Source organism: Saimiri boliviensis, chromosome 10 (assembly GCF_048565385.1).
Source record: "Saimiri boliviensis isolate mSaiBol1 chromosome 10, mSaiBol1.pri, whole genome shotgun sequence".
In the NCBI taxonomy this organism is placed as follows: domain Eukaryota; kingdom Metazoa; phylum Chordata; class Mammalia; order Primates; family Cebidae; genus Saimiri; species Saimiri boliviensis.
Window position 1 is genome coordinate 6,954,828 of NC_133458.1, and position 27,248 is coordinate 6,982,075.

At 41.4% G+C, this 27,248-nt stretch overlaps 1 protein-coding gene across 20 annotated transcripts in view; it reads left to right on the forward strand.

Moving 5' to 3' along the window:
* Nucleotides 1-27,248, forward strand: part of KMT2C (lysine methyltransferase 2C) — a 310,436-nt gene that overhangs the window by 276,976 nt on the left and 6,212 nt on the right. For 11 of the 20 annotated variants that reach the window (XM_074378876.1, XM_074378875.1, XM_074378884.1 and 8 more), the window contains 14 exons: nt 1,511-3,229; nt 6,571-6,789; nt 7,731-7,892; nt 10,925-11,066; nt 11,210-11,357; nt 12,873-13,051; nt 13,162-13,298; nt 15,172-15,421; nt 16,554-16,693; nt 17,123-17,230; nt 19,320-20,439; nt 22,022-22,158; nt 23,434-23,576; nt 23,849-24,017. In XM_074378876.1, the coding sequence (XP_074234977.1) occupies nt 1,511-3,229; nt 6,571-6,789; nt 7,731-7,892; nt 10,925-11,066; nt 11,210-11,357; nt 12,873-13,051; nt 13,162-13,298; nt 15,172-15,421; nt 16,554-16,693; nt 17,123-17,230; nt 19,320-20,439; nt 22,022-22,158; nt 23,434-23,576; nt 23,849-24,017 (4,773 nt within the window). Of the gene's footprint in view, nt 1-1,510; nt 3,230-6,570; nt 6,790-7,727; nt 7,893-10,924; nt 11,067-11,209; nt 11,358-12,872; nt 13,052-13,161; nt 13,299-15,171; nt 15,422-16,553; nt 16,694-17,122; nt 17,231-19,319; nt 20,440-22,021; nt 22,159-23,433; nt 23,577-23,848; nt 24,018-27,248 lie in introns of all 20 variants that reach the window. The other 9 variants (XM_074378881.1, XM_074378894.1, XM_074378895.1 and 6 more) reach the window with 6 other exon arrangements.

Here is a 27,248-nt window from a genome sequence, read left to right on the forward strand (position 1 = left end):
TGGCCAGGCATCCCAGCTACTTGGGAGACTGAAGCAGGAGAATGGCTTGAACCTGGGAGACGGAGGCTGTGGTGAGCTGAGATTGTGCCATTGCACTCCAGCCTGGGCAATGAGAACAAAACTGTCTCAAAAAAACCAAACAAAAAACCAAAAAACTATTGTACATGTTTGCTCAGAACTAACTATTAGGTTAGGAATTTGGACTCAGGTATCTTAACTTCAAACCACAGCTGCCACAATAACATACCAACAATAAGATGATTATAATTCCAGTTTAAAAACTAGAATTATTACAGAATACAAGGTTTCTTTTCTTTTTAATCCACTCTGCCAAAGACCCAGTGTCATATCAAGATAAGCAGTTGATGGTAATGTTTTAAAAAGTATTATAAAATGTCATGGGAAAGACATGGATGACCACTTTATGTATCCCAGATATGGTTGTACGTGCTTTCTGTGCTTTCTTATGGCTTCACCAACCAATGGTAATTTCTTATTTCTAACCAGTTAACTGGCCAGGAAAAATAAGGAGATGAAATAGGAATTACACAACTATTGAAGAAGAGATCAAATACCATTATTTGCAGAAAATGTTAGTCTACTTGGGGAACCCAAGAAAAAGCATTGAAAAACTATTAGAACCCCTGGTTTAGTATATTAGCATAATATTTATCTAAAAATTGAATGACATTGAAAAATAAGCACATCGTTTAGCATTCCTCCTTTCCATAGTTTGTTGAATGAGATGGTGTGGTCCTCTAGAACAGAGTGCATGTTGATTGATATTTGGTCTGTAGTATTGAGCACATTGGAACACAAAGGTTTTTGGAATTAATTAATTAATTGATACTAGTCAGCCATTATATTAAGAGATTATTTACAAGCTATTCAAAATATTACCTCAGAGCTTGTATAGATTTCAAAAATTATAATTTGAGTGTTACCTATTAGATTCAAAGTGTTATACAAATCTAGTCTTTTTAATTTTGGGGGGATTGTGATATTTGTGCTGGTAATTTATCTTGTCTTAAAATGTTACACAATCTATATGTTTAAGAAATCAAATCAACATTTAAATGGTTAAAGTTTGAGGTAAGTCTGTTATTCTAACATTGTGTATAATGTAATTTCTAGGACATCAAAATTAGCTGCTTCCTGTGAAACCTTTGTTTATTGTTTGGTATTTTTGATGTGTAATATAAATAGTATATATAAGTTTCACCGTGAGATTTTAATACTTACTTTACAAAAATATTTTCGATATTTCATATGTGAAGTGCTTTTACAGATACCTTTATAAAAATCCTGTTGGTAAAAGAGATTGATAGTCTTTAGTTAAGGCTTATCAATTCATTTTTTGTGTGATTTTTGCACTTGCCCAAGCAAAATAGATTTGCTTCTACAGGACCAAACTGCCCTATCTATAACTTCAACCAAAGTCATCAGCCAGTGTTTTAGTTCAATACCTATGCTGTATGTAAATCAGCAGTGATGCATTTTGTTATTCCAGATTCGTAAACAACAGAAGGAACATGCTGAATTGATTGAAGATTATCGGATCAAACAGCAGCAACAACAGCAGCAATGTGCGATGGCCCCACCTACCCTCATGCCTGGTGTCCAGCCCCAGCCACCCCTAATTCCAGGTGCCACTCCACCCACCATGAGCCAACCCGCCTTTCCCATGGTGCCACAGCAGCTTCAGCACCAGCAGCACACAGCAGTTATTTCTGGGCATACTAGCCCTGTTAGAATGCCCAGTTTACCTGGATGGCAACCCAACAGTGCTTCTGCTCACCTTCCCCTCAATCCTCCTAGAATTCAGCCCCCAGTTGCCCAATTACCATTAAAAACGTGTACATCAGCCCCAGGGACAGTGTCAAATGCCAATCCGCAGAGTGGACCACCACCTCGGGTAGAATTTGATGACAACAATCCCTTTAGTGAAAGTTTTCAAGAACGGGAACGTAAGGAACGTTTACGAGAACAGCAAGAGAGACAACGAATCCAACTCATGCAAGAAGTAGATAGACAAAGAGCTTTGCAGCAGAGGATGGAAATGGAGCAGCATGGCGTGGTGGGCTCTGAAATAAGTAGTAGTAGGACATCTGTGTCCCAGATTCCCTTCTACAGTTCTGACTTACCTTGTGATTTCATGCAGCCTCCAAGACCCCTTCAGCAGTCTCCACAACACCAGCAGCAAATGGGGCAGGTTTTACAGCAGCAGAATATACAACAAGGATCAATTAATTCACCCTCTGCTCAAAGTTTCATGCAAACTAATGAGCGAAGGCAGGTAGGACCTCCTTCATTTGTTCCTGATTCACCATCAATCCCTGTTGGAAGCCCAAATTTTTCTTCTGTTAAGCAGGGACATGGAAATCTTTCTGGGACCAGCTTCCAACAGTCCCCAGTGAGGCCTTCTTTTACACCTGCTTTACCAGCAGCACCTCCAGTAGCTAACAGCAGTCTCCCATGTGGCCAAGACCCTAGTATAACCCATGGACAGAGTTATGCGGGATCAACCCAATCTCTCATTCAGTTGTATTCTGATATAATCCCAGAGGAAAAAGGGAAAAAGAAAAGAACAAGAAAAAAGAAAAAAGATGATGATGCAGAATCCACCAAGGCTCCATCAACTCCCCATTCAGATATAACTGCTCCACCAACTCCAAGCATCTCAGAAACTACCTCTACTCCTGCAGTGAGCACACCCAGTGAGCATCTTCAACAGGCAGAGCAAGAGTTGGTGGAACCAGCGGGCCCATCCACTCCCAATGTGGCAGCAGGCCAGCTGTGTACAGAATTAGAGAGCAAACTGCCTAATAGTGATTTCTCACAAGCAACTCCAAATCAACAGACTTATGTAAATTCAGAGGTAGATAAGCCCTCCATGGAAGCCCCTGCCAAAGTAGAAGAGATAAAACTGGAAAAGGCTGAGACAGAGTCATGCCCGGGCCAAGAGGAGCCTAAAGTGGAGGAACAGAATAGTGGTAAGGTAGAAGGAAACGCTGTAGCCTGTCCTGTCTCCTCAGCACAGAGTCCTCCTCATTCTGTTGGGGCCCCTGCTGCCAAAGGAGACTCAGGGAATGAACTTCTGAAACACTTGTTGAAAAATAAAAAGGCATCTTTTCTTTTGAATCAAAAACCTGAGGGCAGTATTCGTTCAGAAGATGACTGTACAAAGAATAATAAACTGGTTGAGAAGCAGAACCCAGCTGAAGGATTGGTAAGTGTAAATCATAAAAACAACTTTTTTCTTTTGCTTTAAATTATACTTATAGCAGATTAGTGCCAACAACTACATTAATTTCCACACTATTCTATAACCTTTTTATTCCTAAGGACCATTTTTGGTCATTTCTACAGAACTCTGTGGAACCCATGTTTTTACTTATATCTAAACTATGTTAAGTAATGATTTGTTTACTATTTTTTAAAAAGCAAAGACATGTATTGCATTTCATATATAGCATGCTGTGTAGCAACTGGTTATCACCACACTGAGTTGACGTAACTAAAGAAGTAAGTAAATGTCTGTGTACTTTATTGCAAATAAATGCATAATTTCCATTAACCTCTTTAAAATGTAGAGGATAGCCCATGTACCTCTATTGCTATACTTGGCACTCTTAGAGATACCATACTGGGAACCTATTGTGTTACAATGTTGTATTGATACTTAACATAATGTTACATGTAGATACTATTTTGTATTTATAGTTGTCCATGTATCAGTTTTCTATCAGTTTAAGTTATTAATATTGAATTTGCTTTTTTCCCCCATTTATATGAAGAGCTAACTTGTAAATCCTTCCCCTTTACTTCAGTTAACTTCATTAAGATATTTCCAGAACTTCAAAACTAGAGTTTCTGAGTCATAGGAATTCGTCTGCTTAGTAGCTCTTGCCTGTGTATCTTTCAGAAAATACGGTGCCATTACCGGGGCATTCATAAAGCTGTCACTAGCCTGCTTTTCAAATTGGATTTTATTTTCATATTTTAATTAAAGGTGGAGTGATATATTTAGTTAACCGATTGTTAATGAAGCTCATCTTTTTACGAGTGTTGCTCTTTTTCTCATCTTTGATCATTCAGTAGAGGTTGAGTGTTGACCTGATCGATTTGTGTAAGTTTTGTAAGTTTTAGTGGTTATGCTTTTCCAGTTATATTTGTCACCAGTAAGTACAGCCAACTGTCCAGCACAGTCTCCACGCACTTTTCTCCAAGACATCTCATGCCCCGAGGAGTACTGAGTAACTTGCAGGTGTCCTTTTACCCTTCTGTGTACACCACATGCTGCTGCTTCTCAACCTGCTCTGCTCTCCCTTCTTATGTATGTCTGGCCAATATATTTTTATCTGTTAAAATGCAGTTTTTGGATAATCTTTTTTTGGATACCTTGCTCACCTCTCCCAATCTCAAATATATGTTGATGCCCATGTTTTCACATAGCAGTTTCTGTTGTACTATTTAATGTTATTTAAGTAGCTCCTTGAATAATGTAGACTACATTTTGAGCATCTTTATATTAAAATTTGTGCTGTAAACAAAAAAAAAACAAAATAAATTGTGCTATATAAGAATGTTTAATAACATGGGGAACAGCCACATGTCAAGTTTAAAAACCAGCCCCCCAAATTAAAGTATGATCTATTGTGATTTAAATATATATATGTGAATTAAGAAATTCTTAGGTTCTTGACACTCAAAATGCAGTCCTGGGGGATCCCCAGAATCCACATCAGATGGGAGCTTTGTAACACATGCAGAACCTCCCACCACAGACCTGCTTGTCAGGATGTGTGATTTAACAAGATCCCCAGGTGATTCCTATGCATCTGAAGGTGGAGAAGTACTGCTCCACGCCTGTAATTCTCAAAACTATAAAGCAGGCGTCCCCAAACTTTTTACACAGGGGGCCAGTTCACTGTCCCTCAGACCGTTGGAGGGCCGCCACATACTGTGCTCCTCTCACGGACCACTGATGAAAGAGGTGCCCCTTCCTGAAGTGCGGCGGGGGGGCCGGATAAATGGCCTTAGGGGGCCGCACGCGGGCCGTAGTTTGGGGACTCCTGATATAAAGTTTAAGGATCACCAGGAGGGCTTGTCAAACCAAGATTGCTGGGCATTAGCCTCAGCATTTCTGATTCTGTAGGTCTGGGTGGAACCAGATAATCTGCATTTCTAAATTGGTCCTAGATGCTGCTGCTACCCTGGGGACTCCCCTTGAGAACCACAGATCTAGCCTGGAGATGAGCAGTCTGAGCCTGCTTTTGCCTCCCTTCATGAGCTAAGAATGGCTATAATATATTTAAATGGTTGAAAACAATCTAAAGAAGAGTAATGGCCGGGCATGGTGGGTCATGCCTATAATCGAAGCATTTTGGAGGCCAAGGCAGGCGGATCACCTGAGGTCGGGAATTCAAGACCAGCCTGACCACCATGGTGAAACCCCTTCAAAAAAAAAAAAAAAAGAGTAATATTTTGTGACACATAAAACTTACACAAAATTCAAGTATGTCTGTGAATTTTAAAAGTTTTATTTAAACACAGTCAAGCTCATTTATTTATGAATCGTTTATGGCTGCTTTTGAAGTACTCCGTGGCAGAGTTGAGTAATTATGCTAGGGGCTGTATGACCTATAAAGGCCTACAATATTTACCATCTGGCCCTTCACATAAAAATGTTGTCATCCATGCTCTAAACTATTTAGAATATAACTGGAAACTAATTTTCAGAACCCTCAAAGATTCAATGCAGAATTTACTACGGTAAGTTCAGCTACTATAATTGTCTGTAGCAAAGTATTTATGTTAAATTTAGAAATAATGGAGCCTGAAAATATTCCTGTTTTTTAAAGTATTGATAGGACTACCCTTAAAGGCCTTTTCCGGGCTTGACTTACTCTCACTTTGTAATGATAAAAATAAAGATTTATTTGTTATCATCTAGGTTCTCTCCCATTGACTTTTAAGTATGTGGCCATTGTTTTTCAGCCAAATATGGTTGTGAACTAATTTGAACAACTGGTGTTTTTTCTTTTTCTTGTTGTCTGGTGCTAGCTGTTCTCTCACCTAAGATGCACAGGCTATAAGGCTTTTCTGGACCTGGTGAATTATTTCAGTATACCTCATATTTCACTAGTTCCTAAGGGCAACCAAAAATAACTCCTCAAGATCACTATGCAGAGGCTTCTATAGCCATCTACAAGCATCTCATCTCCTTCCCTTCTGCAGTCAGTGAGCAGGAATAAGGGGCTCCCCAGCCCCAGGGAGGTTAGTGGCAGGCGTAATGCTTTGCCAGAAAGGGCTGTGGCCTTACTTACTAGTTCTGCTCTCTGCCTAAGCTTTGCAGCTTACTGATTTCCATACTTGAGAAGAATGTTTGAAGAAAAGTATGGTATTTTCATAAACCAGCATTTGACACCACTCTATCTTCCCTACTTACTTAGTAACTTTTAGTGGCATGTTAGGATGATGAGTCATAGCTTGGCACTGAAGTAGCATGAACTAAAAACCAAATGTGCAAGTTGTTCATTTGATTTTTAACCTTTCCAATTACATTAGCAAACTTTGGGGGCTCAAATGCAAGGTGGTTTTGGATGTGGCAGCAACCAGCTGGCAAAAACAGATGGAGGAAGTGAGACCAAGAAACAGCGAAGCAAACGGACTCCGAGGACGGGCGAGAAAGCAGCACCTCGCTCAAAGAAAAGGAAAAAGGATGAAGAAGAGAAACAATCTATGTACTCTAGCACTGACACGTTTACCCACTTGAAACAGGTGAGGGTGAGTCATTTATAACAGCCCCTTTAAAAATTAAAGGATATAGGCTGGGGGCAGTGGCTCATGCCTATAATCCCAGCACTTTGGGAGACCGAGGCAGGTGGATCACTTGAGGTATGAGTTCAAGACCAGCTTGCCAACATGGCCAAAACCCCATCTCTACTAAAAATACAAACATTTACTGGGCGTGGTGACATACACCTATAATCCCAGCTACTTGGGAGGCTGAGGCACGAGAATTGCTTGAGCCTGGGAGGTGGAGGTTGCAGTGAGCCAAGATTACACACTCCAGCCTGGGTGACAGAGTGAGACTCTGTCTCAAAAAAAAAAAAAGTCAAGACACGAGAGATCAAATGCTGCTTCAACCCTATTCAACCAAAATTGTCTGTTTATTGTGATAAGTTCCTAATTCAAGTTGAGAGTTACTGGGATGAAAGATACTTGGACAAGGAATGTAATAGACTTTTTTTCAAGCATTGGCACCTGAAATTTATGGTGATACAGGTGGATTCATAGGTGGTAGTCAAAGAGTAGCCTCAGTAAAATACTGTCCTCAGTGCTTAATTGTGGCTCTGGAGCCAAAGAAACGCACTGTAAATTCTGTTCTTACACCTATTCAGTTGTTAGAGAAGTGGGAGACAACCACTAATAGTGCTGTTGGTGGTACCCGGCCTCAGTTTATGCCCCGGTTCTTGCTGAGCAAAGATAAGAAATATGTTTTTCTTGCTAGACACCTGGCAGCGTCCATTTAGATCAAAGCTTATCTTTAGGTCTCAAAGGTCTGTAGTCTCTGTCACTTACTTTGGCATTTTGATACTTGAAAATTTTAAGTCTCATTTTTCTCAAGCCTTGTTCAACAAAGTTGCTTTGGGTCTTAGAAAGTTGAGTTACGCTGAGTCCTTTTTATCATGTACATTACTCTTAAATATGTTTTTTAATAGCAGCTCTCTCTGCTCCCTCTAATGGAACCAATCATTGGAGTGAACTTTGCGCACTTTCTTCCTTATGGCAGTGGCCAATTTAATAGTGGGAATCGACTTCTAGGAACTTTTGGCAGTGCTACCCTGGAAGGGGTTTCGGACTACTATTCTCAGTTGATCTACAAGGTATGTTTTTCTGCCAAGGTGCTGTCTCGTTCATCTTTGGGTAACATGTCAGAATTGGTAGAGCTTGTCTTGTTTTTATACCTAGTTTACATCTGATCTTCCAAGTTTTATTAAAACTTCAGCTACAGGATTAAAAATTTTACCTGGTGAAGTATTTCTAGCACAGACATATGAAGTTTTTTTTTTTGTTTTTTTTTGTTGTTTTTTTTTGTTTGTTTTTTGGGTTTTTTTGAGATGGAGTTTCACTCTTTTGCCCAGACTTGAGTGCAATGGCACAATCTTGGCTCATTGCAACCTCCGCCTTCCAGTTTCAAGCGATTCTCCTGCCTCAGCCTCCTGAGTACTGGGATTACAAATGCCCACCACCATGCCTGACTAATTTTTTTATTTTTAGTAGAGACAGGATTTCACCATGTTGGCCAGGCTGATCTCAAACTCCTCTCCTCATAATCTGCCTGCCTCAGCCTCCCAAAGTGCTGGGATTTGAAGTTTTTTAATAGCTAAGAATATAAATTGTGAGAAATATCTATCACATATTTTCGTGGTAGAAGAAATCCTTACTTCCTTATAACCTTTATTAACTCATAAAATGAATTTCAAATCACTGTAAATGGTGGGGATTTTTAAAAAAGTAATTAGTATTTTACTTTGAAAAATGAAATTAAACAATTTTAAATGTGTCTTATCTAATAATGTAAGTATTAATTACAACTTTTTTTTTTTTTTTTTTTTTTTTTTTTTCTGAGAGAGAAAGAGAGTGTCTCACTCTCCCACCCAGGCCAGGGTGCAGTGGTGCAATCTCTACCTCCCAAATTCAAGCAATTCTAGTGCTCAGTCTACCAAGTAGCTGGGACTATAGGTGTGTGCCACCACGCCCTGCTAATTTTTGTATTTATTTTGTAGAGACGGGTTTTGCCATGTTGTCTCAGTTGGTCTCGAACTCCTGAGCTCAAGTAAGCCTGCTGCCTCAGCCTCTCAAAGGGATTACGGGTGTGAGCCACTGTGCCCAGCCCAATTCCTAGTCTATTAAAATAATATCAAATGAAATCAAGTTTAACTTTTTGTATTTTTTTTGACAGTTTTATGATAGCATAAGACATCTTCAGTTCACTTTTTTTTTTTTTTTTTTTTTTTTTGAGAAGGAGTTTCGCTCTTGTTACCCAGGCTGGAGTGCAATGGCGCGATCTCGGCTCACCGCAACCTCCGTCTCCTGGGTTCAGGCAATTCTCCTTCCTCAGCCTCCCGAGTAGCTGGGATTGCAGGCACGCACCACCATGCCCAGCTAATTTTTTGTAATTTTAGTAGAGACGGGGTTTCATCATGTTGACCAGGATGGTCTCGATCTCTTGACCTTGTGATCCACCCGCCTCGGCCTCCCAAAGTGCTGGGATTACAGGCTTGAGCCACCACGCACGGCCCAGTTCACTTTTTACTTATGTAAAAAGATGATGGCCAGGCACAGTGGCTCACACCTGTAATCCTAGCACTTTGGGAGGCTGAAGTGGGTGGATCATCTGAGGTCAGGAGTTCGAGACCAGCCTGGCCAACATGGTGAAATCCTGCCTTTACTAAAAATAACGAAAATTAGCTGGACGTGGTAGCAGGTGCCTATAAGCCTAGCTTCTCAGGAGACTGAGGCAGGAGATTCACTTGAACCCGAGAGGTAGAGGTTACAGTGAGGCAAGATCGTGCTGCTTCACTCCAGCCTGGGCAAAAGAGTGAAACTGACTCAAAAGGAAAAAGTAAAAAGATTTGAGAATAGCATCAGTTTTCCAGCAGCCTCTCTTTGACTTTAATATTTATTAATTCTCTTTTGATGCTTCATTTATTGTCCTTGTTAGTTTTTCCCATGCCTGTAGTTCCAGTTACTTGGGAGGCCTAGGCGGGATATTCACTTGAGCCCAGGAGATCAAGGCTGCAGTGAGGATGATTGCACCGTTGCCCTTCAGCTTGGGAGACAGAGCAAGACTCTGTCTCCAAAAAACATCCCCCAAAACACAAAACCTATCTTAACTCTTCTAAGTGTCTTTTCTTCTGGAGGAAGCTGTTGTCCAGCATTACTTTATCATCCTCATGAAATTCTTTATCTTTGCAAAATTTGTAATTCCACCTTGCACTTGATTCACACAGTGTTATTGGTAGATTCCAAGTCTCCAAATGACAAATTGATGTTAACTGTTAAGCTGAGAGAGATATCTGAAGAGGAACTACATTAATGATTTGGTTACTTTAGTAAAGTTGCTTCTTCTAAAGGTCTTAGTCCAGATTCTATCTCAGATGGGAGTTATAAGTTTGAGACCACGCGTTCTTAAGTTTTTCATAGAACTAGGGCATAACTTAAAGGGAGGAGAACTTAAAGGGATTTTTGGTAAATTTTTGCAACGTATTGATTGCATTTTAAAGTTATCCTTGGGCCAGGCGTGGTGGCTCACGCCTGTAATCCCAACACTTTGGGAGGCTGAGGTGGACGTATCACCTGAGTTCAGGAGTTCGGGACCAGCCTGACCAATGTGGTGAAACCCTGTCTCTACTAAAAATACAAAAAGAATTAGCCAGGCATGGTGGTATGTCCTTATAGTACCAGCTACTCGGGAGGCTGAGCAGGGGAATTGCTTGAACCTGGGAGGCGAAGGTTGCAGTGCGCTGAAATCACGCCATCGCACCCAGCCTGGACAACAGAGCGAGACTCCGTCCCCAAAATAGTTATCCTTCGTTAGCTATAACCATGAAACTTGAAGAATTGTGTAAATAAAATCAGGTGTATAAAGGAAGTTAGCTTCTTAATTTCAAAGCTTCAGTGGTCAATCTGGATAAAGTAAGCAAGTTGCATGTCCATAAAATCACGAGTATTTGTTCCACTAAGAAGTTTCCTGGCCTTGTATATATTATTTTTCTTGGTGTGCAAGATAACATCTTGTTTACATTTCTGTAGCCTTGCTTCTGTGTGCAAAAAATTCACAGGGCTAAGTTTTAGCAAGGTCATTGCATATTTGCTCAGTAGCATATAATTTAAATTTTTTGGTCTCCTGCAGCAGAATAATTTAAGTAATCCTCCAACACCCCCTGCCTCTCTTCCTCCTACACCACCTCCTATGGCTTGTCAGAAGATGGCCAATGGTTTTGCAACAGCTGAAGAACTTGCTGGAAAAGCTGGAGTGTTAGTGAGCCATGAAGGTATGATCATAGCCTCCAAATTTCACACCTTGGGGAAGTGTGCCTTTGCCAGTTGTGTATTGTGAAATGGCGATAGGATTATAAAGTTCTACCCATTTGTCAATGTTGACTAAATATATGGTTTTGTGTTTTCGCTTTTTCAGTTACCAAAACTCTAGGACCTAAACCATTTCAGCTGCCCTTCAGACCCCAGGACGACTTGTTGGCCCGAGCTCTTGCTCAGGGCCCCAAGACAGTCGATGTGCCAGCCTCCCTCCCAACACCACCTCATAACAATCAGGAAGAATTAAGGTACAGGTCATTTTTTTCTCAAATAATTCTTCGTTATTTCATTTTTTAAAAAATGTGTGTATGTGGCGTAATATCTGCAGGAATAGCATGTAAAAACACTTAAGGAATAAAATTTAGTGAATAAGCTTCAGGATATAAAGTTTAAAAGACTATTTCCATTAACCATAATTAAACCATAATTAGTTTGCAGTTTTTAGGCTTACATGATACAGGGAGTTAAATGGCAATAATCTAATAGATATTAAGGCAATGAAAAATCTCCATGCAACATATTTCAGAGATCATTGTCCTTTAAAGGCTATTAATGTGACTTACTGAGTTTATTGATGTTTGTAGATGTCTAAAATGAAAGAGCAGAAGTTGCAGATATCAGAGAATGCTGTGGTGGAAGAGAGTTTACGAACTGTTCTGTCTGGGGTTTAACCTCTTTATGTCAGTTCTTTAACTGCAAGATTCTAATTGGGGAGAATCAAATTCCCTTAGTAGATAATTGCTACCCAACTCATTAGATCCAGAGGGTTCTTAGAACTTCATCAAATAATTGTCTATTCCTTGGAAAATCTGCCAACTACCCTCTATTTGATGAGAAATTTATTTAAGCCCCTTACTTTATTAATCTGGAGAATAATCTGTCCAGATTCAGGATCCAGGTCCCCTTTCTACTGTACCTCACTACTAGATATTTCTACATTTGTTAAGCAGCATCCTGAGTGTGTGTGTGTGGTGACCTGGGGCAGGTATCTGCTCCATCCCTGGATTTCACAGGACTCTGGCTGAAAGCCTTTCTTGGGTCTCCTGCATGACAGTAACTTCTCTGCATGAGGAGTGGGAGACAGCAGATCCAGAGGGTTGTCTGGTACTCTTAGTCTGAGACCTCACGATTGCCCTGGTAGACTTGAACTTGAGAGGGACTAGTCTTTTGTTTTTCTCACCTTACTTTTATCATTTAAGAAAAATAAGGGCCAATGAAGTCAATGGCCAACTGTTCTCCATCTTGCCATTGTGAAGAGCAGCAGTAGGACAGCCGTTTTCCCAGTTAGGTGTACGCAGGTGTGACCATTGCATGTGTGCCTGGGCTCTTTATCTTTTCAAAGTTTTCCTTTTTTATTCTTAAATCCAACCAGCAGCTCTTACCTTTTCAAGCTATAGGAGTGCTGCCCTAGGCTTAGCAATCTGGATTTTGGAAAAGATGCTTTCATGCTTTCTATGTTATGTGCTAATCAGAACATCTTCCTCTTTGGCAGGTCTTTAAACCTTGGTGCTGAAGCTTTGGTTAGAAGGGAACATACTATTTAAATTACTTTGTAACTCAATATTGTTCTTGTATTTTTTTCCCAATGTGGCTCTGAGCTGATTCATTTGCTGCTCATTGTATAGGTGCTGCACAGAATATCCTTACAGCTATACTCATAAATGTCAGCGGGGTTGGTACAGGAAGCCCCCAGTGATTTGCACACTTTGATGTGTGCATGTGTGTGTGTTTTTTTTTTTTTTTTTTTTTTTGTCTTTTTTCAGGATTCAGGATCACTGTGGTGATCGAGATACTCCTGATAGTTTTGTTCCCTCATCCTCTCCTGAGAGTGTGGTTGGGGTAGAAGTGAGCAGGTATCCAGATCTGTCATTGGTCAAGGAGGAGCCTCCAGAACCGGTGCCATCTCCCATCATTCCAATTCTTCCTAGCACTGCTGGGAAAAGTAAGAAAAACACTAACCTTTATGATTTCCCTTTACACTATGCCAATTTACCAGTGTAAATATTTTGATTTTGAAAAGCCATTAACATTTTTTTCCCTCTCTTTTGTAAGGTTCAGAATCAAGAAGGAATGACATCAAAACTGAGCCAGGCACTTTATATTTTGCATCACCTTTTGGTTCTTCCCCAAATGGTCCCAGATCAGGTCTTATATCTGTAGCAATTACTCTGCATCCTACAGCTGCTGAGGTAAAAGATTAAATGACTTCTTAATGTTAAACAATATGTACCCAATTTTAAAAGGTGGGTCAGTTGTCTACCATAAAACACACAACAAGATCACTGCGGACAAAGCATCAGAGAGCGGGGCTTATGCTCACTGCAGACCTCTCAGCTGCCTTGGAGTGCCATTGTTTGTCATTGAATTGGTCTCAGCCTAAGTCAAGTAAAAAGGGAAGTTAGAGCTCACATTTTCTTATTAAAGGATGTATACTTTAGAGAACTCTTCTTTCATTTTATTTTTTTAATAGAGACAAAGTCTCACTCTGTTGCCCAGGCTGGAGTGCAGTGGCACAATCATAGCTTACTGCAGCCTCAAACTTCTTGGGCTCAAGTAATCCTTCTGCTTTAGCCTCCTCAGTAGCTGTGACTATAGATCAGGGGTCCCCAAACTACGGCCCGTGGGCCACATGCAGCCCCCTGAGGCCATTTATCCGGCCCCCACCGCACTTCAGGAAAGGGCACCTCTTTCATTGGTGGTCAGTGAGAGGAGCACAGGATGCATCCACATCCTGTGCTCCTGGAGTACTGTATGTGGCGGCGCCCCAAAGCGCGGTGTGCTCACGTACAGTACTACTTCCGGTGACGCGGGACGCACATGTCACAGCTCCGGAAGCGCGTCATATGACGCACATCCGGTCTGCGGCTGCGGCGCCCCACATCACCGGAAGCAGTGTGAAATAACAGCAGAAGTAGGAAGAAAGGCAAAGCACTATAACCATTACTACACAGTACAGTGGCCCACATACTCCCCCAAATGTACAACAACGTAATGGCCCCTATAACCTCCCTTTGCCCAAAAGTCTCCCCCCACATTACTACGCACCGTGTTTCCCCTATTATAAGACCCTGTCTTATATTAATTTTACCCCCAAAAGACAGGGGCTGTCTTATTTTTAGGAGGTGTCTTATAATAGGGGAAACATGCAGCAGTGGGCTTCCCACAGAAGAGGCCCACCGCTGCTGCAGATGTCCAGGACGCTGTATACAGTGTCACAGGCTGATCACCGCCATCCCTGTATACAGCACTGGAGGCGGTGCTGGGCCTGTGACACTGTACACCGCTGTCTGGGATAGTGGAGGCAGCAGCGCTGGCTGTGAAGGGTGTCACACCTTGCATAGTCCGGCCCTCCAACGTTGTGAGGGACAGTGAACTGGTCCCCTGTGTAAAAAGTTTGGGGACCCCTGCTATAGGTATAAGCCATCATGTCCGTCTCAGGGAAAAAACTTTTTTATAACTGTTAACAGTGAAGAAAATTAAGCAAAGGAAAATAAGTTTATCAACAATAACAGTTTTGCAGAGGCAATAGAAATGTTCTTCAGGCAGCATCTGCTTGTATCAAACACTAGTAATTTGATGAGGATTTTTAATTTTTTTTTACTCTGAATTCTGTGAAGACATTTCATTAGAGACCAAACTAAAAGTCCAGTGATGTGATATTTTGGTTATCAACAAAATACAGCAATAGCAAGACCTTTGTCTGTTCTTATGGGTTCTGTCACATTTAGCCAGAGCTGGAGAGAAGCCCCTGAAAGTAAGCTGACCACCCGTAGGAACTGACAGGGCCTGACAGATGTTACAGTATCTAAAATAGTTTAATGCGTTTCTAGATATTTAATGTTAATTGGAATCCCTTTATGAGGATTTCTGTTTTTAAAAGTTTTTTTGGATATTGGTTCTTTAGAGCTAATTTTTTTCCTAAGACTCATTAAGTCTAAATGTGTTGGATGTTTTTGGAATCTATGTGTCATGCAAAGAGCATTTATCCTAAGTGTATATTTTTGTTCAGTGGTTCACTGTTGCCTTCTGGGTGAATAATACAGCATTTGCATTTGGTTTTAGAACATTAGCAGTGTTGTGGCTGCATTTTCCGACCTTCTTCACGTCCGAATCCCTAACAGCTATGAGGTTAGCAATGCTCCAGACATCCCATCCATGGGTTTGGTCAGTAGCCACAGAATCAACCCGGGTTTGGAGTATCGACAGCATTTACTTCTTCGTGGGCCTCCGCCAGGATCTGCAAACCCTCCCAGATTAGTGAGCTCTTACCGGCTGAAGCAGCCTAATATACCATTTTCTCCAACAAGCAATGGTGAGCTAGTGAGCTTTTTGTTAACCCCAGATCCATTCCTGATTCAAAAGTTAAGCTTACTCTTTGAGATAATTGATTTAACTTCTAACAATGGACAGGTAACATGCTGGTGTATAGTCCTTGGTTAACTCAGCATGTGTGAGTGTTCTGTTTTCTGTGGTGTGATTTGACCTTGAGAGCTTTGGCCTGGGTATTCTGTCATGCTGTCACCGGGGGATTTGTGAGTGCCAGCCATCTGCACAGGCTGCCAGAAGAAGCCTGTGATGTGCTTGCCCTTGAGCGGCTTTTCTTCTTCCTTGTTTCCCAACCCCCAGCCCACTGTGCCTGGGCCACCTGGTGCAGATGGGGCTGGCGACCTGACATGGGTTCTGTTTCCCGTTTTCCTCCACTTTCCATCCTTACCTCCCTCTTGTTTCACTTCTGCACCAGCTCTACAGGGCCCTTCTTTTCCCACAGAGATGTTCATGCCTCCCGTCTCTGAAAATGGAATAACATCCTTAGATCAACCATGATGTCGCTTTCCTTCCTGCCTCGCTGGCAATCTTACAAGTGTGCTCAGTCCAGGCCCCTGCTTCCTCCTCTTGGCTTCTAGCTGATTCTGTCACTTTTTCCCTGCGCCTTTTTGCCTTCACACTGCACCTGAATGATGCTTTCTAATTCCTGAGTCCTTATTGACCTTCTTATCCTTGGCCTTGGCTCTTTCCTAATTTCTGACTCTGCAAGTCACACTTAACTTAAGACTCTTATGCATGTATCGTTGTATCTTTCATAAAATGTTTTTTTACCATCTTAACCTGCAAACAAAAGTAATACCTGTTTCCCCATCTGGCTCACTTTGCACTTAGACCGAATAGGAATCCCTCTTGGTGACTTAGTTTTGTTAGAGTCTTCTTTCATACTAGCGTTGTTTTCCCAGCTGTTTGAGAATAGGCATGTTTCTTTATTTCTGCCCTAGTGTCAGATAATCGACTCTGTAACCATTGCTTAGAAGATAAGATTTTTTATTAATTAAAGAATAATGTAAAGTTAATGAACCCATGTTGTAATAAGTTAATATTGCATAATTTTTCACCATGTGCCACCTTGTGTCATCAGTCAGTGTTAATTACTAACAAAAGTTGATTGCCTTTAGGTCTTTCTGGATATAAGGATTCTAGTCATGGTATTGCAGAAAGTGCAGCACTCAGACCACAGTGGTGTTGTCATTGTAAAGTGGTTATTCTTGGAAGTGGTGTGCGGAAATCTTTCAAGGATCTGACCCTTTTGAACAAGGTACTTTGCTATTCCTTCGATGACCCCACCTCCTACCTCCAGTGAAATGTCCTTGGCAGTGTCACTTCCAACATCAGAGAGAGACTCCAATTATGGTGGTGTGATGGGACACATGTTCCTGGTGGTGGCACTAGCATATATTAGACATGCTTGGGCTGAACACCAAAGAGTTACAACAGGCTATCAAATGGAATATTATGAGGACTACATGTTTTTAAACAGAGTGAACTATGGACCACATAGTTTGGTTTTGTACATTTATTTTCTCCCTAGCTAAATTATCGTATGCTAAATATTGGCATGTGGTTTCCTTTCTACTTTTAAGATAAAGAACCACTGTCACTTTTGAATATAACATAAAAACAATATATACATCTTGTTTTTATTTTGACTTGTTGAGATTCCCACACATTTCTCTTTGCTTTTCAGGATTCCCGAGAAAGCACCAGGAGGGTAGAGAAGGACATTGTCTTTTGTAGTAATAACTGCTTTATTCTTTATTCATCAACTGCGCAAGCACAAAACTCAGAAAACAAGGTAAGATTAGGATGGCGTCAGCTGATAACAATGCATAACAAGTGACTTCTCTGTTCTGTGCGTATGGGAGTGAGTGAACAGGTGTGGTCCTGCCTTCATGGAGCTCTGTGCGGGAAATCCAAAGGAGACGCTGGCCCTGCAAGGAGGAGCGGGTTCAGGGAACCTTGAGCCATGCTGCCCTTTCAACTGAGTTATTTGACAAACGTGGGCAGAGTTAAGTTATGTTTTAAAAGTTTAGTAATAGAATACTAATATTAAAATCTTTAATTTTACCAGTTTAATTGTAAATATATATATTTTTTGAGACGGGAGTCTCGCTTTGTCGCCAGGCTGGAGTGCAATTGCACATCTTGGCACACTGCAGCCTCCGCTTCCTGGCTTCAAGCAATTCTCCCGCCTCAGCTTCCCGAGTAGCTGGGATTACAGGCATGAGGCATGCACCACCACACCTGGCTAATTTTTGTATTTCTAGTAGAGAGGGCATTTCGCCATGTTGGCCAGGCTGGTCTCTAGCTCCTGACCTCAGGTGATCTGCCCACCTCAGCCTCCCAAAGTGCTGGGATTACAGGCGTGAGCCACTGTGCCTGGCTATAAATATCTTTTTTTTTTTTTTTTTGAGACGGAGTTTCGCTCCTGTTACCCAGGCTGGAGTGCAACGGCACGATCTCGGCTCACCGCAACCTCCGCCTCCTGGGTTCAGGCAATTCTCCTGCCTCAGCCTCCTGAGTAGCTGAGATTACAGGCACGCACCACCATGCCCAGCTAATTTTTTGTATCTTTAGTAGAGACGGGGTTTCACCATGTTGACCGGGATAGTCTCGATCTCTTGACCTCGTGATCCACCCGCCTCAGCCTCCCAAAGTGCTGGGATTACAGGCTTGAGCCACCGTGCCCAGCCCCTATAAATATCTTAATATTTTAAAATTATCTGTATTGCTCTTACCTCAATAGGAAAACCTGTTCAAAGATAAAAATTTAAGACTATTTGTGCATTGTAAGAGAAAACATTTTGCTTACACTATGGTGAAAGAGGTCCGCTTTACTTAATTTTATGTAATTTGAGTGTATCCAGTTAAATAGTCGATACAAATAAATGATAAGTTTGTAATCATGTTTTGAAGGAAGTTTTTCCTGTATAGTCATTCCTCCATCAGGTTACTACTCTAGTATGTCTTTCACAAAAGAACATTTTGAAGACTTATTTTTAACAGGTAGTTGTCTGTAGTATGCCTGTAATAAAATCCAAGCTATATGACAAATAAATTTAGACTTTAAAATGTATCAGCCTAAATGCAAGAAGGAGGTTTTCCGGCCCCGGCCCCCACCTGCCCCCCCCACCCCGCCTCGATAGTTTAGGTCAAGGTGCAATTCCTGCCTGATTTGGCATGAGGCATGTCTTTTTTTAGGGTACCTTATTAGGATGGGCGCATGTGCAAAGAAGGCAGCCTGTGGGTGTTTATTCGTTTATGATACTCTGTACCATAAAGTAAAGAAGCTATTGGAGATTCCTTATCAGCTCAACTCTTTCAGCAGCTGGATCAGAGCTGAGAAGCCTCAGAGAAAAGTTAATATGATTTATTGTTGACAGGGGCTCCTTCCCTTTCTCTGACGTTTATACCAGTTGATTAAGCCTGAGATTAACAGATGTGAATTTCAGAGTGGAAATAAGCTCTCAAGAAACGATGTTGCAGCATTCTTATTGGGTTAAACAAAAAGCACTGTTTCATCGTTCAAATTAAATTAGCTCTCTGACAGCATTTTTTCCCCCTTTTCTTTCTGGCTTTAATAATAGTTAGAAAGGGGACTGTCCCAGAAAGTTTAAGAGCAGAATGTTCTCCAGTATTATGGCTTTGTGGAAGAGGCATGGAAAGGATGCAGCACAGCGGCCATCCCGAGCTTTCTCATTCTGTGCACCTTAGTGCATGGTTGGCGTCTGTTTTTCATGAGCCCCCAGCACTCACTGCCAGCCTGTCCTGTGCCCCTCAAGTCACACATCCTCTTAAATCATATTGCTCAGCTTCTTGTCTTAACAAGAATTGCTTTTCGGGCTTGAGAATTATTTTTTTCATGATTTCTTTCTGTTGCTCAGGAATCCATTCCTTCATTGCCACAATCACCTATGAGAGAGACATCTTCCAAAGCATTTCATCAGTACAGCAACAACATCTCCACTTTGGATGTGCACTGTCTCCCACAGCTCCAGGAGAAAGCTTCTCCCCCTGCCTCACCGCCCATTGCATTCCCTCCCGCTTTTGAAGCAGCCAAAGTAGAGGCCAAGCCAGATGAGCTTAAGGTAACAGTCAAGCTAAAGCCTCGGCTAAGAACTGTCCATGGTGGGTTTGAAGATTGCAGGCCACTAAATAAAAAATGGAGAGGAATGAAATGGAAGAAGTGGAGCATTCATATTGTAATTCCTAAGGGGACATTTAAACCCCCTTGCGAGGATGAAATAGATGAATTTCTAAAGAAATTGGGCAGTTCCCTTAAACCTGATCCTGTGCCCAAAGACTATCGGAAATGTTGCTTTTGTCATGAAGAAGGTGATGGATTGACAGATGGACCAGCAAGGCTACTCAACCTTGACTTGGATCTGTGGGTCCACTTGAACTGCGCTCTGTGGTCCACAGAGGTCTATGAGACTCAGGCTGGTGCCTTAATAAATGTGGAGCTAGCTCTGAGGAGAGGCCTACAAATGAAATGTGTCTTCTGTCACAAGACAGGTGCCACTAGTGGATGCCACAGATTTCGATGCACCAACATTTATCACTTTACCTGCGCCATTAAAGCACAATGCATGTTTTTTAAGGACAAAACTATGCTTTGCCCCATGCACAAACCAAAGGGAATTCATGAGCAAGAACTAAGTTACTTTGCAGTCTTCAGGAGGGTCTATGTTCAGCGCGATGAGGTGCGACAGATTGCTAGCATCGTGCAGCGAGGTGAACGGGACCATACCTTTCGCGTGGGAAGCCTCATCTTCCACACGATCGGTCAGCTGCTTCCACAGCAGATGCAAGCATTCCATTCTCCTAAGGCACTCTTCCCCGTGGGCTATGAGGCCAGCCGGCTGTACTGGAGCACACGCTATGCCAACAGGCGTTGCCGCTACCTGTGTTCCATCGAGGAGAAGGATGGGCGCCCGCTGTTCGTCATCAGGATTGTGGAACAAGGCCATGAAGACCTGGTCCTAAGTGACATATCACCTAAAGGTAACATCTGCCATTCACGTGCTGTACAGAGCTACATGCTCTAATGTCAGGCTAATGAATGTGTTTTGTCAATATTTCCATGTTTGTCTCATGTTCATTTCAGATTTTACAACGTGTTTTTTCATTTACAAATGCAGATCTTCTTTGTATTCTCACACCTTGCTCTCTCTGTTAAACAGTTTTCTAAGCACTTTCATAGTCAATATGTGTTTGAACTTAAGAGTTGGTAAAATAAATCTGAGGGGTTTATTTGCTGATTTGTAGATAAAGGTTGCCTGTCATTTGCATCCCCCTCCCACCGAGCTTTTTTTTTTTTTTTTTTTTTTTTTTTTTTTGAGACAGAGTTTCTCTCTTGTTGCCTAGGGTAGAGTGCATGGTGCAGTGGTGTGATCTCAGCTTACTGCAACGTCCACCTCCCAGGTTCAAGCAATTCTCCTGCCTCAGCCTCCCAAGTAGCTGAGATTACAGGCATGTGCCGCCATTACCTGGCTAATTTTTGTATTTTTAGTAGAGGTGGGGTTTTGCCATGTTGGCCAGGCTGGTGGTGAACTCCTGACCTCAGGTGATTCACCCTCCTTGGCCTCCCAAAGTGTCGGGATTACAGGCATAAGCCACTGCACCAAGTGGGGACACCTTTTTCTTAATGTCAGTTTCTAGAAGGCAGGAATAACATCTAAACCATACTGTATACATTGTCTTGTCTTAGGAGCATCAGATATTACTTAAATTTAGAGGTGGAAATTAAACACTTAGTTTGGACCTCCATGGTTAAGTCTAGATTGTCACTTTTGTTTATGTAGAAAGTACACAAACAAAAGTATGTGGAGCCGCTTTCTTAAGTTTAGCACTTTTTTTAAAAAGTCTGAAAATAAAAGATAATTCCAAAGAAAATACCAATTTTAACATTTTAATTTAAATCTGAGGGGAGGCCGGGCGTGGTGGCTCAAGCCTGTAATCCCAGCACTTTGGGAGGCCGAGGCGGGTGGATCACAAGGTCAAGAGATCGAGACCATCCTGGTCAACATGGTGAAACCCCGTCTCTACTAAAAATACAAAAAATTAGCTGGGCATGGTGGTGCGTGCCTGTGATCCCAGCTACACAGGAGGCTGAGGCAGGAGAATTGCCTGAACCCAGTAGGTGAAGGTTGCAGTGAGCCGAGATCACGCCATTGCACTCCAGCCTGGGTAACAAGAGCGAAACTCCGTCTCAAAAAAATAAAAAATAAAATAAATAAAAAATCTGAGGGGAAAGAAACATACCTATAGACATTACCAGTTAGACTAATGATTGTAAAATCTGGTATGTTATACAGCCAGTGTGAAAGTAAATGAACTGTTTGCATGAATTTCAGTTATATTAATTTTTTTCACTTTAATGTCTTTAATCCATTATTTTCCCCCAAATTGCTGCCATTTAATAAACAGGTTTGTTATTAGATTATTATGAAACAGATTTATTAGATTATTACCCAAAAAGATTTATTTGGAAATTAGTAAATCCTTGTGAGTGGTTATTCTTCATTTTGCTGTTTTTATACTGTATCCTATTTCCCATAAAAATTATGTTTCTGTCCCTATGTAGGTGTCTGGGATAAGATTTTGGAGCCTGTGGCATGTGTGAGAAAAAAGTCTGAAATGCTCCAGCTTTTCCCGGCATATTTAAAAGGAGAGGATCTGTTTGGCCTGACCGTCTCTGCAGTAGCACGCATAGCAGAATCAGTGAGTGTCTTGGTCAGGCTTTGAGACTGGAATTGCTTTCCTAATTCAGTGTGACTGCTTGAACACATGCTGTAACATTCATGGCACTCTTCAGACAGTGACTTGGCCTGTGGAGTGACCTGTTTCTGTTAGCGGAAACAAGGCATTGGTGATGAATTGGGAGAACTCAGTGTGTGTTAGTATTCACCCAGTGAGGTAGTAATTAAACTGCAGGTTCTCTTCCAGGCTGGAGGCAAGCAGGGGTGAAGGACACCAGGCTTGTCACATCTTCTGGGTGTGCTGGATGGCTGAGGACACGCTCCTCTTCCCTTGCCTTTCTAAAGTTCTCTCCCAACTTAGAAAGTCAGTGTGCCCATTTTCTGACACTTGGGTGTTTATGGCCCTTCTCCTGCCCCCTTCCTAGGGTTAAGTCACTAGAGGGCAGTAGATTGCAGCAGCACTTAACTAATCCTGTCTGACACCTCTTTGCTTAAAAGATTACAAGCCTGTTTGGCACTGAGTCCAATTGAACCATATCTACACAATTGTTTCAGAAAATTGTGTGATTCTAAGATATTGTTTCAAGAATAAAAGCATCATTGGTGTTTTCTTTAGAGAAGCAGAGGAAACCCCAAAAGCAACTGAGTAATGTGCCTAGTTGTTTTCTTTGGAATAGCCTTGCCTAAATGATACTTTACTTTTTATGACTATAGAGAAATACATTTCACAAGCAATGTATTCCAGAAAAGACCTTTATCATGTAAATTACTTTATGAGGAAACCTTGAGTTAACACCTGTGCGCTATGTTCTCAGGACATCGAGAGTGGAGTCAAATTGAAAGAAGTGAGACATGATCAAGAAAGAAATCATAAATGATTTTTAACTATTCTTAATTGTAAAATTCCAGATAGAGATATAAAAGTTGGCATGAATCCAGGTGAAAGAACTAAATGCAAATCACTGCATACCCTGTGTGAGTGTTGGAATAGTGAGACCCTGAAATCACACACGTGTGTACATTGGTTGGCCAGTATTTGTTGCATGGGCTAATATTTTTCTTCAAGGAGCATTTGGCGGGGTTTACCTAAGTTTGGCTTTGAAACTAAATTTGCATACTCATATTTAAGTAGATTTACCTGCAGGCTGATAGTGTTAACATAAGTTAAAAGACCATTTCATCATCAGGGAAAATGTTGATGAGTTATTTCTATTGTGGGCCATCTTTTGACCAGCTTGAGGCTGTCTGTCGTCTCCATCATAGGGGTTGACTTTCTGTCTACTCTGCTTCTTTTCAGCTACCTGGGGTTGAGGCATGTGAAAACTATACCTTCCGATATGGACGAAATCCTCTCATGGAACTTCCTCTTGCCATTAACCCCACAGGTTGTGCCCGTTCTGAACCTAAAATGAGTGCCCATGTCAAGAGGTTTGTGTTAAGGTATTTTGTTTTAACTTCACATAGTACAGCCCAGGGTTTCTAGGCGTATTAGTGGTTTCTTGTGCTTGATTTGTCTGCTGCTTACAAACCCTGCTGTCTGGCTGTGTATGTGCCCAACTACATAAGAGAACTCGCCATGTGTCTCTGCTAGGCAGCTTTCCATGTATGTTTCTGTCAGTAAGAATTTGAATTAACCTGGTTGTGGGCATTACGCAGAGATATCTTCAGTTTTCCTTTTATTTTCTTTCCTGTTGATATGCCATTGTCTGCAGGCCTCACACCTTAAACAGCACCAGCACCTCAAAGTCATTTCAGAGCACAGTCACTGGAGAACTGAACGCACCTTATAGTAAACAGTTTGTTCACTCCAAGTCGTCGCAGTACCGGAAGATGAAGACTGAATGGAAGTCCAACGTGTATCTGGCCCGGTCTCGGATTCAGGTGAAGAAATACTTTGTGTACAGGAAGTGGAGAGACAGTGTGGAGTCTAGGAATCTGAAGCTATTGATGTCCAGTATGTGAAAATGATTTCACATGGCTGCAGGGGTAGAAACATGTTTTCAAAGTCCTATCAAATCCTGTCCCTTTCTAACACTAGGGATTTAATACGTAGTCTTGGATCTTAGTGATTGGCTTCCCCAAGTGGAAGGCAGACCAGTGGTGTCCACATCTTTGCATCTTGTTGAAGCTCCTGGGAGGCAGTTAGCGTTGTATTTTGCAAACACTGGATTTGTGGAGTGCTCAGTAGAGCTGTTGTTGCAGGCACTTGAGAGAAATACAAATGAAAGTATTTTCAAAAGGTACACCATTTCAAGAAAAAAAAAGGTACACCAGTCTTGTAAGTTACCTTACATTTTCAAAGCCACCGTTTCATGAAATCATTGCACCTTTTTTGATAGACCGTGGACTGTCTTACAAGTAAATCTATGTGTAGACTAAGCATTTAAATTTACATCTATATTCCATACTGCCTGAGCTGCAGACTCAAATATCCAAATGCCTATTTAGCATTTTTCTCCTTGGATATCCCACAATGGAATTACAAAGCTCTTACCTTGTCAAACTTGTCCAGCTCCTAAACCCGGCCATCTTACAGGCTCATTGCATTACTGAGTGACATCACCGTTTGTGTGTGTTGGCCTCAGCACCTCCAATTAAATATAAATCATCATCAAGTTATGTTTTCTCCTAAAAATTCTCTCACATCCACTCAGGTTCCCAGCCCTATCTTAATCCACCTCTTACTTGCCTGTACCACTGCAGGCCTGGCTGTCTCCTCCCATCCATTCCTTCTCAGCAGCCAGCGAAATAGCTTTACAGTCAAAATTGGATCAGTATTCCGTTATACTCATTCAGATTCTTGTTTCTTTGTTGCAGTCCTTTTACTCCTCACTAGAAGTTTGTACGATCTTTATTCATACTTGGGACATTTCACAGGACTGACTCAGTGAAGGTCTTTTTATTGATTGCTTTCCTCCCTTGATGAGTCTTTTCAACCTGGAACATCAAGCCCTTCTGTCTGAGAAATGTGTTTTGTTTTAATTCTTTTGCAAGTTCTGCCCCTCTGTTTCCTATGTGTTCGCACCTGTAGACCCTTGAGATTCAGGATCTCAAAATGTGGACCTGAGGAGAAGCCGCAGCATCACTTGGGGAGCTTGTTTGGACATGCAGGCTTAGGGGTGCCAGCCCAGCCTTACTGAATCCAGCTCTGGAGGCGGCCGCCCTAAATGATTCTCATGTGTGCCAGAGAATAATTTTGTTCTTACAGCCTTCCTCCCTTTGTGTTTCTGGTTTCCTTGTCTCTCTGTCCTGAGACTTCCTTTACTTTCTGCTAATCTTTCTTACCCATTTTTAAAGAGCCCTTTCTGCTCTTGATCTTTTTGTTTGATACTTTGTTTTTACATTATGGGTAGAGTATTCTTTTCTCTCTGCTGTTGCCTCCCTCTCTGTTGAGCCTCTCTTGAATTTTGTAGGTGCGTTAGTGCTCTGCCTCTACTCCCAGTTGTAGCTTTCTTCTGTTAAGTCCATTACTTTTCCATTTTAAGTAGTCCATTCACTCATACCCATTTGTGTTCTTGAGGAACGTGCTTTTACTGTGATTTTAGTGGTTGTCTTAACTGTGTCCAACCTGACGTCTTTAGCCTGAAGTGTTTTTGAGAGCTCTAGTTTCTGTCTCTTGTTTCATTCTGCCAACTTCTATCTGCCCACCTCCCTGGGGATCCCATGGATGCTCTAATATTTATCCTGTTTTTTTGGTGCCAATTTATTAGAAATATATACACTTTTATGTACATATATAAAAGTAGAATCATGTTACATTTCTTTATCTCCGTCTTCCTTTTCTCTGTAATACTCAGAGGTTTCTCTAGATCAAGTGACATAGCTTCATTTCATACTCTCTAATGGCTCTCTGATGTTCCGTAGTGTCGATGAACTGCAATTAAACCAATATACTACAGTATATATATATATACTACTGAGCCTTTGTTTATAATTTTTCTCATAACGAACAGTGTTGCTATATCTTGTACAGATATTACCATGAATTAATAGTTTCAGTCCTGTGGGATATATTCCCAAAAGTACAGTTTTTGTGTAAAAGCATGTGTACTTTACATTTAGATAGATATTGCTAGTTTTCTAAAAAGGCTATCATTGCACACTTCTTCCTGCAGAATGTGAGACTGTTTTTTTGTTTCCCATTTGCAGTCTGTGTTACTATGTTTTTGTTTTGTTGGTCTGGTAAATAGAGACTGATGTTGTTACCTTAATTGAATAGGCGACTTTTCATGTCTGCCATTTGGATTTGCTGTCTTGAGAATCGTATAGTCATATCCTTTGTCCATGTTTCAATTTGTAGCAATTTATACCATTCAGAATTTTCTCCTATAAAATATCCTTTGTCTACCAGCAAGTGTGGCATCTTTTTTCTTATAAAAGTTAATATTTATCTAGACAAACATACATAATTTTCTGTTGCATCTGGTCTTGGTCAAGACTGTAGATCGTATATGTATTCTAGAGTTTTTTCTTGCATAAGATTTTTAAAATATAATTTCATTTTCTTCCATTGGATAACCAGTTGTTGAAGGACCATTTAGAAGTAACCCACTCATACTGAACTGACTTTTTTCTTCTTTTTTGAGGTAGAGTCTCACTGTATCACCCAGGTTGGAGTGCAGTGGTGCAGTCTCAGCTCACTGCTGGTTTGCTCTCCCAGGCTCAAGCAATCCTCTTACCTCAGCCTCCTGAGTAGCCAGGGCTAAAGGTGCACGCCACAACACTTGGCTAATTTTTTTAAAATATTTTTTGTAGAGATGGGGTTTTGCCATCTTGTCAGGGCTGGTCTTAAACTCTTGAACTCAAGCATTCCACCTGCCTCAGCCTCCCAAAGTGCTGGGATTACAGACATGAGCCCCCGCACCTGGCCTGAATTTTTTTTCTTCTTTTAAGCCCATGAGATCTAGACTGTAATCTGAATTTTAATACCATTTGCTGCTATGTGTTAAATTTTCATATATGCAGGTACCTATTTCTCTTTTTTGAGCTAGACTCTCTCTGTTGCCCAGGCTGGAGTGCAGTTGTGTGATCTTGGCTCACTGCACCTTCTGCCTCCTGAGTTAAAGCGATTCTCGTCCTTCAGCCTCAGGAGTAGCTGGGATTACAGGCATA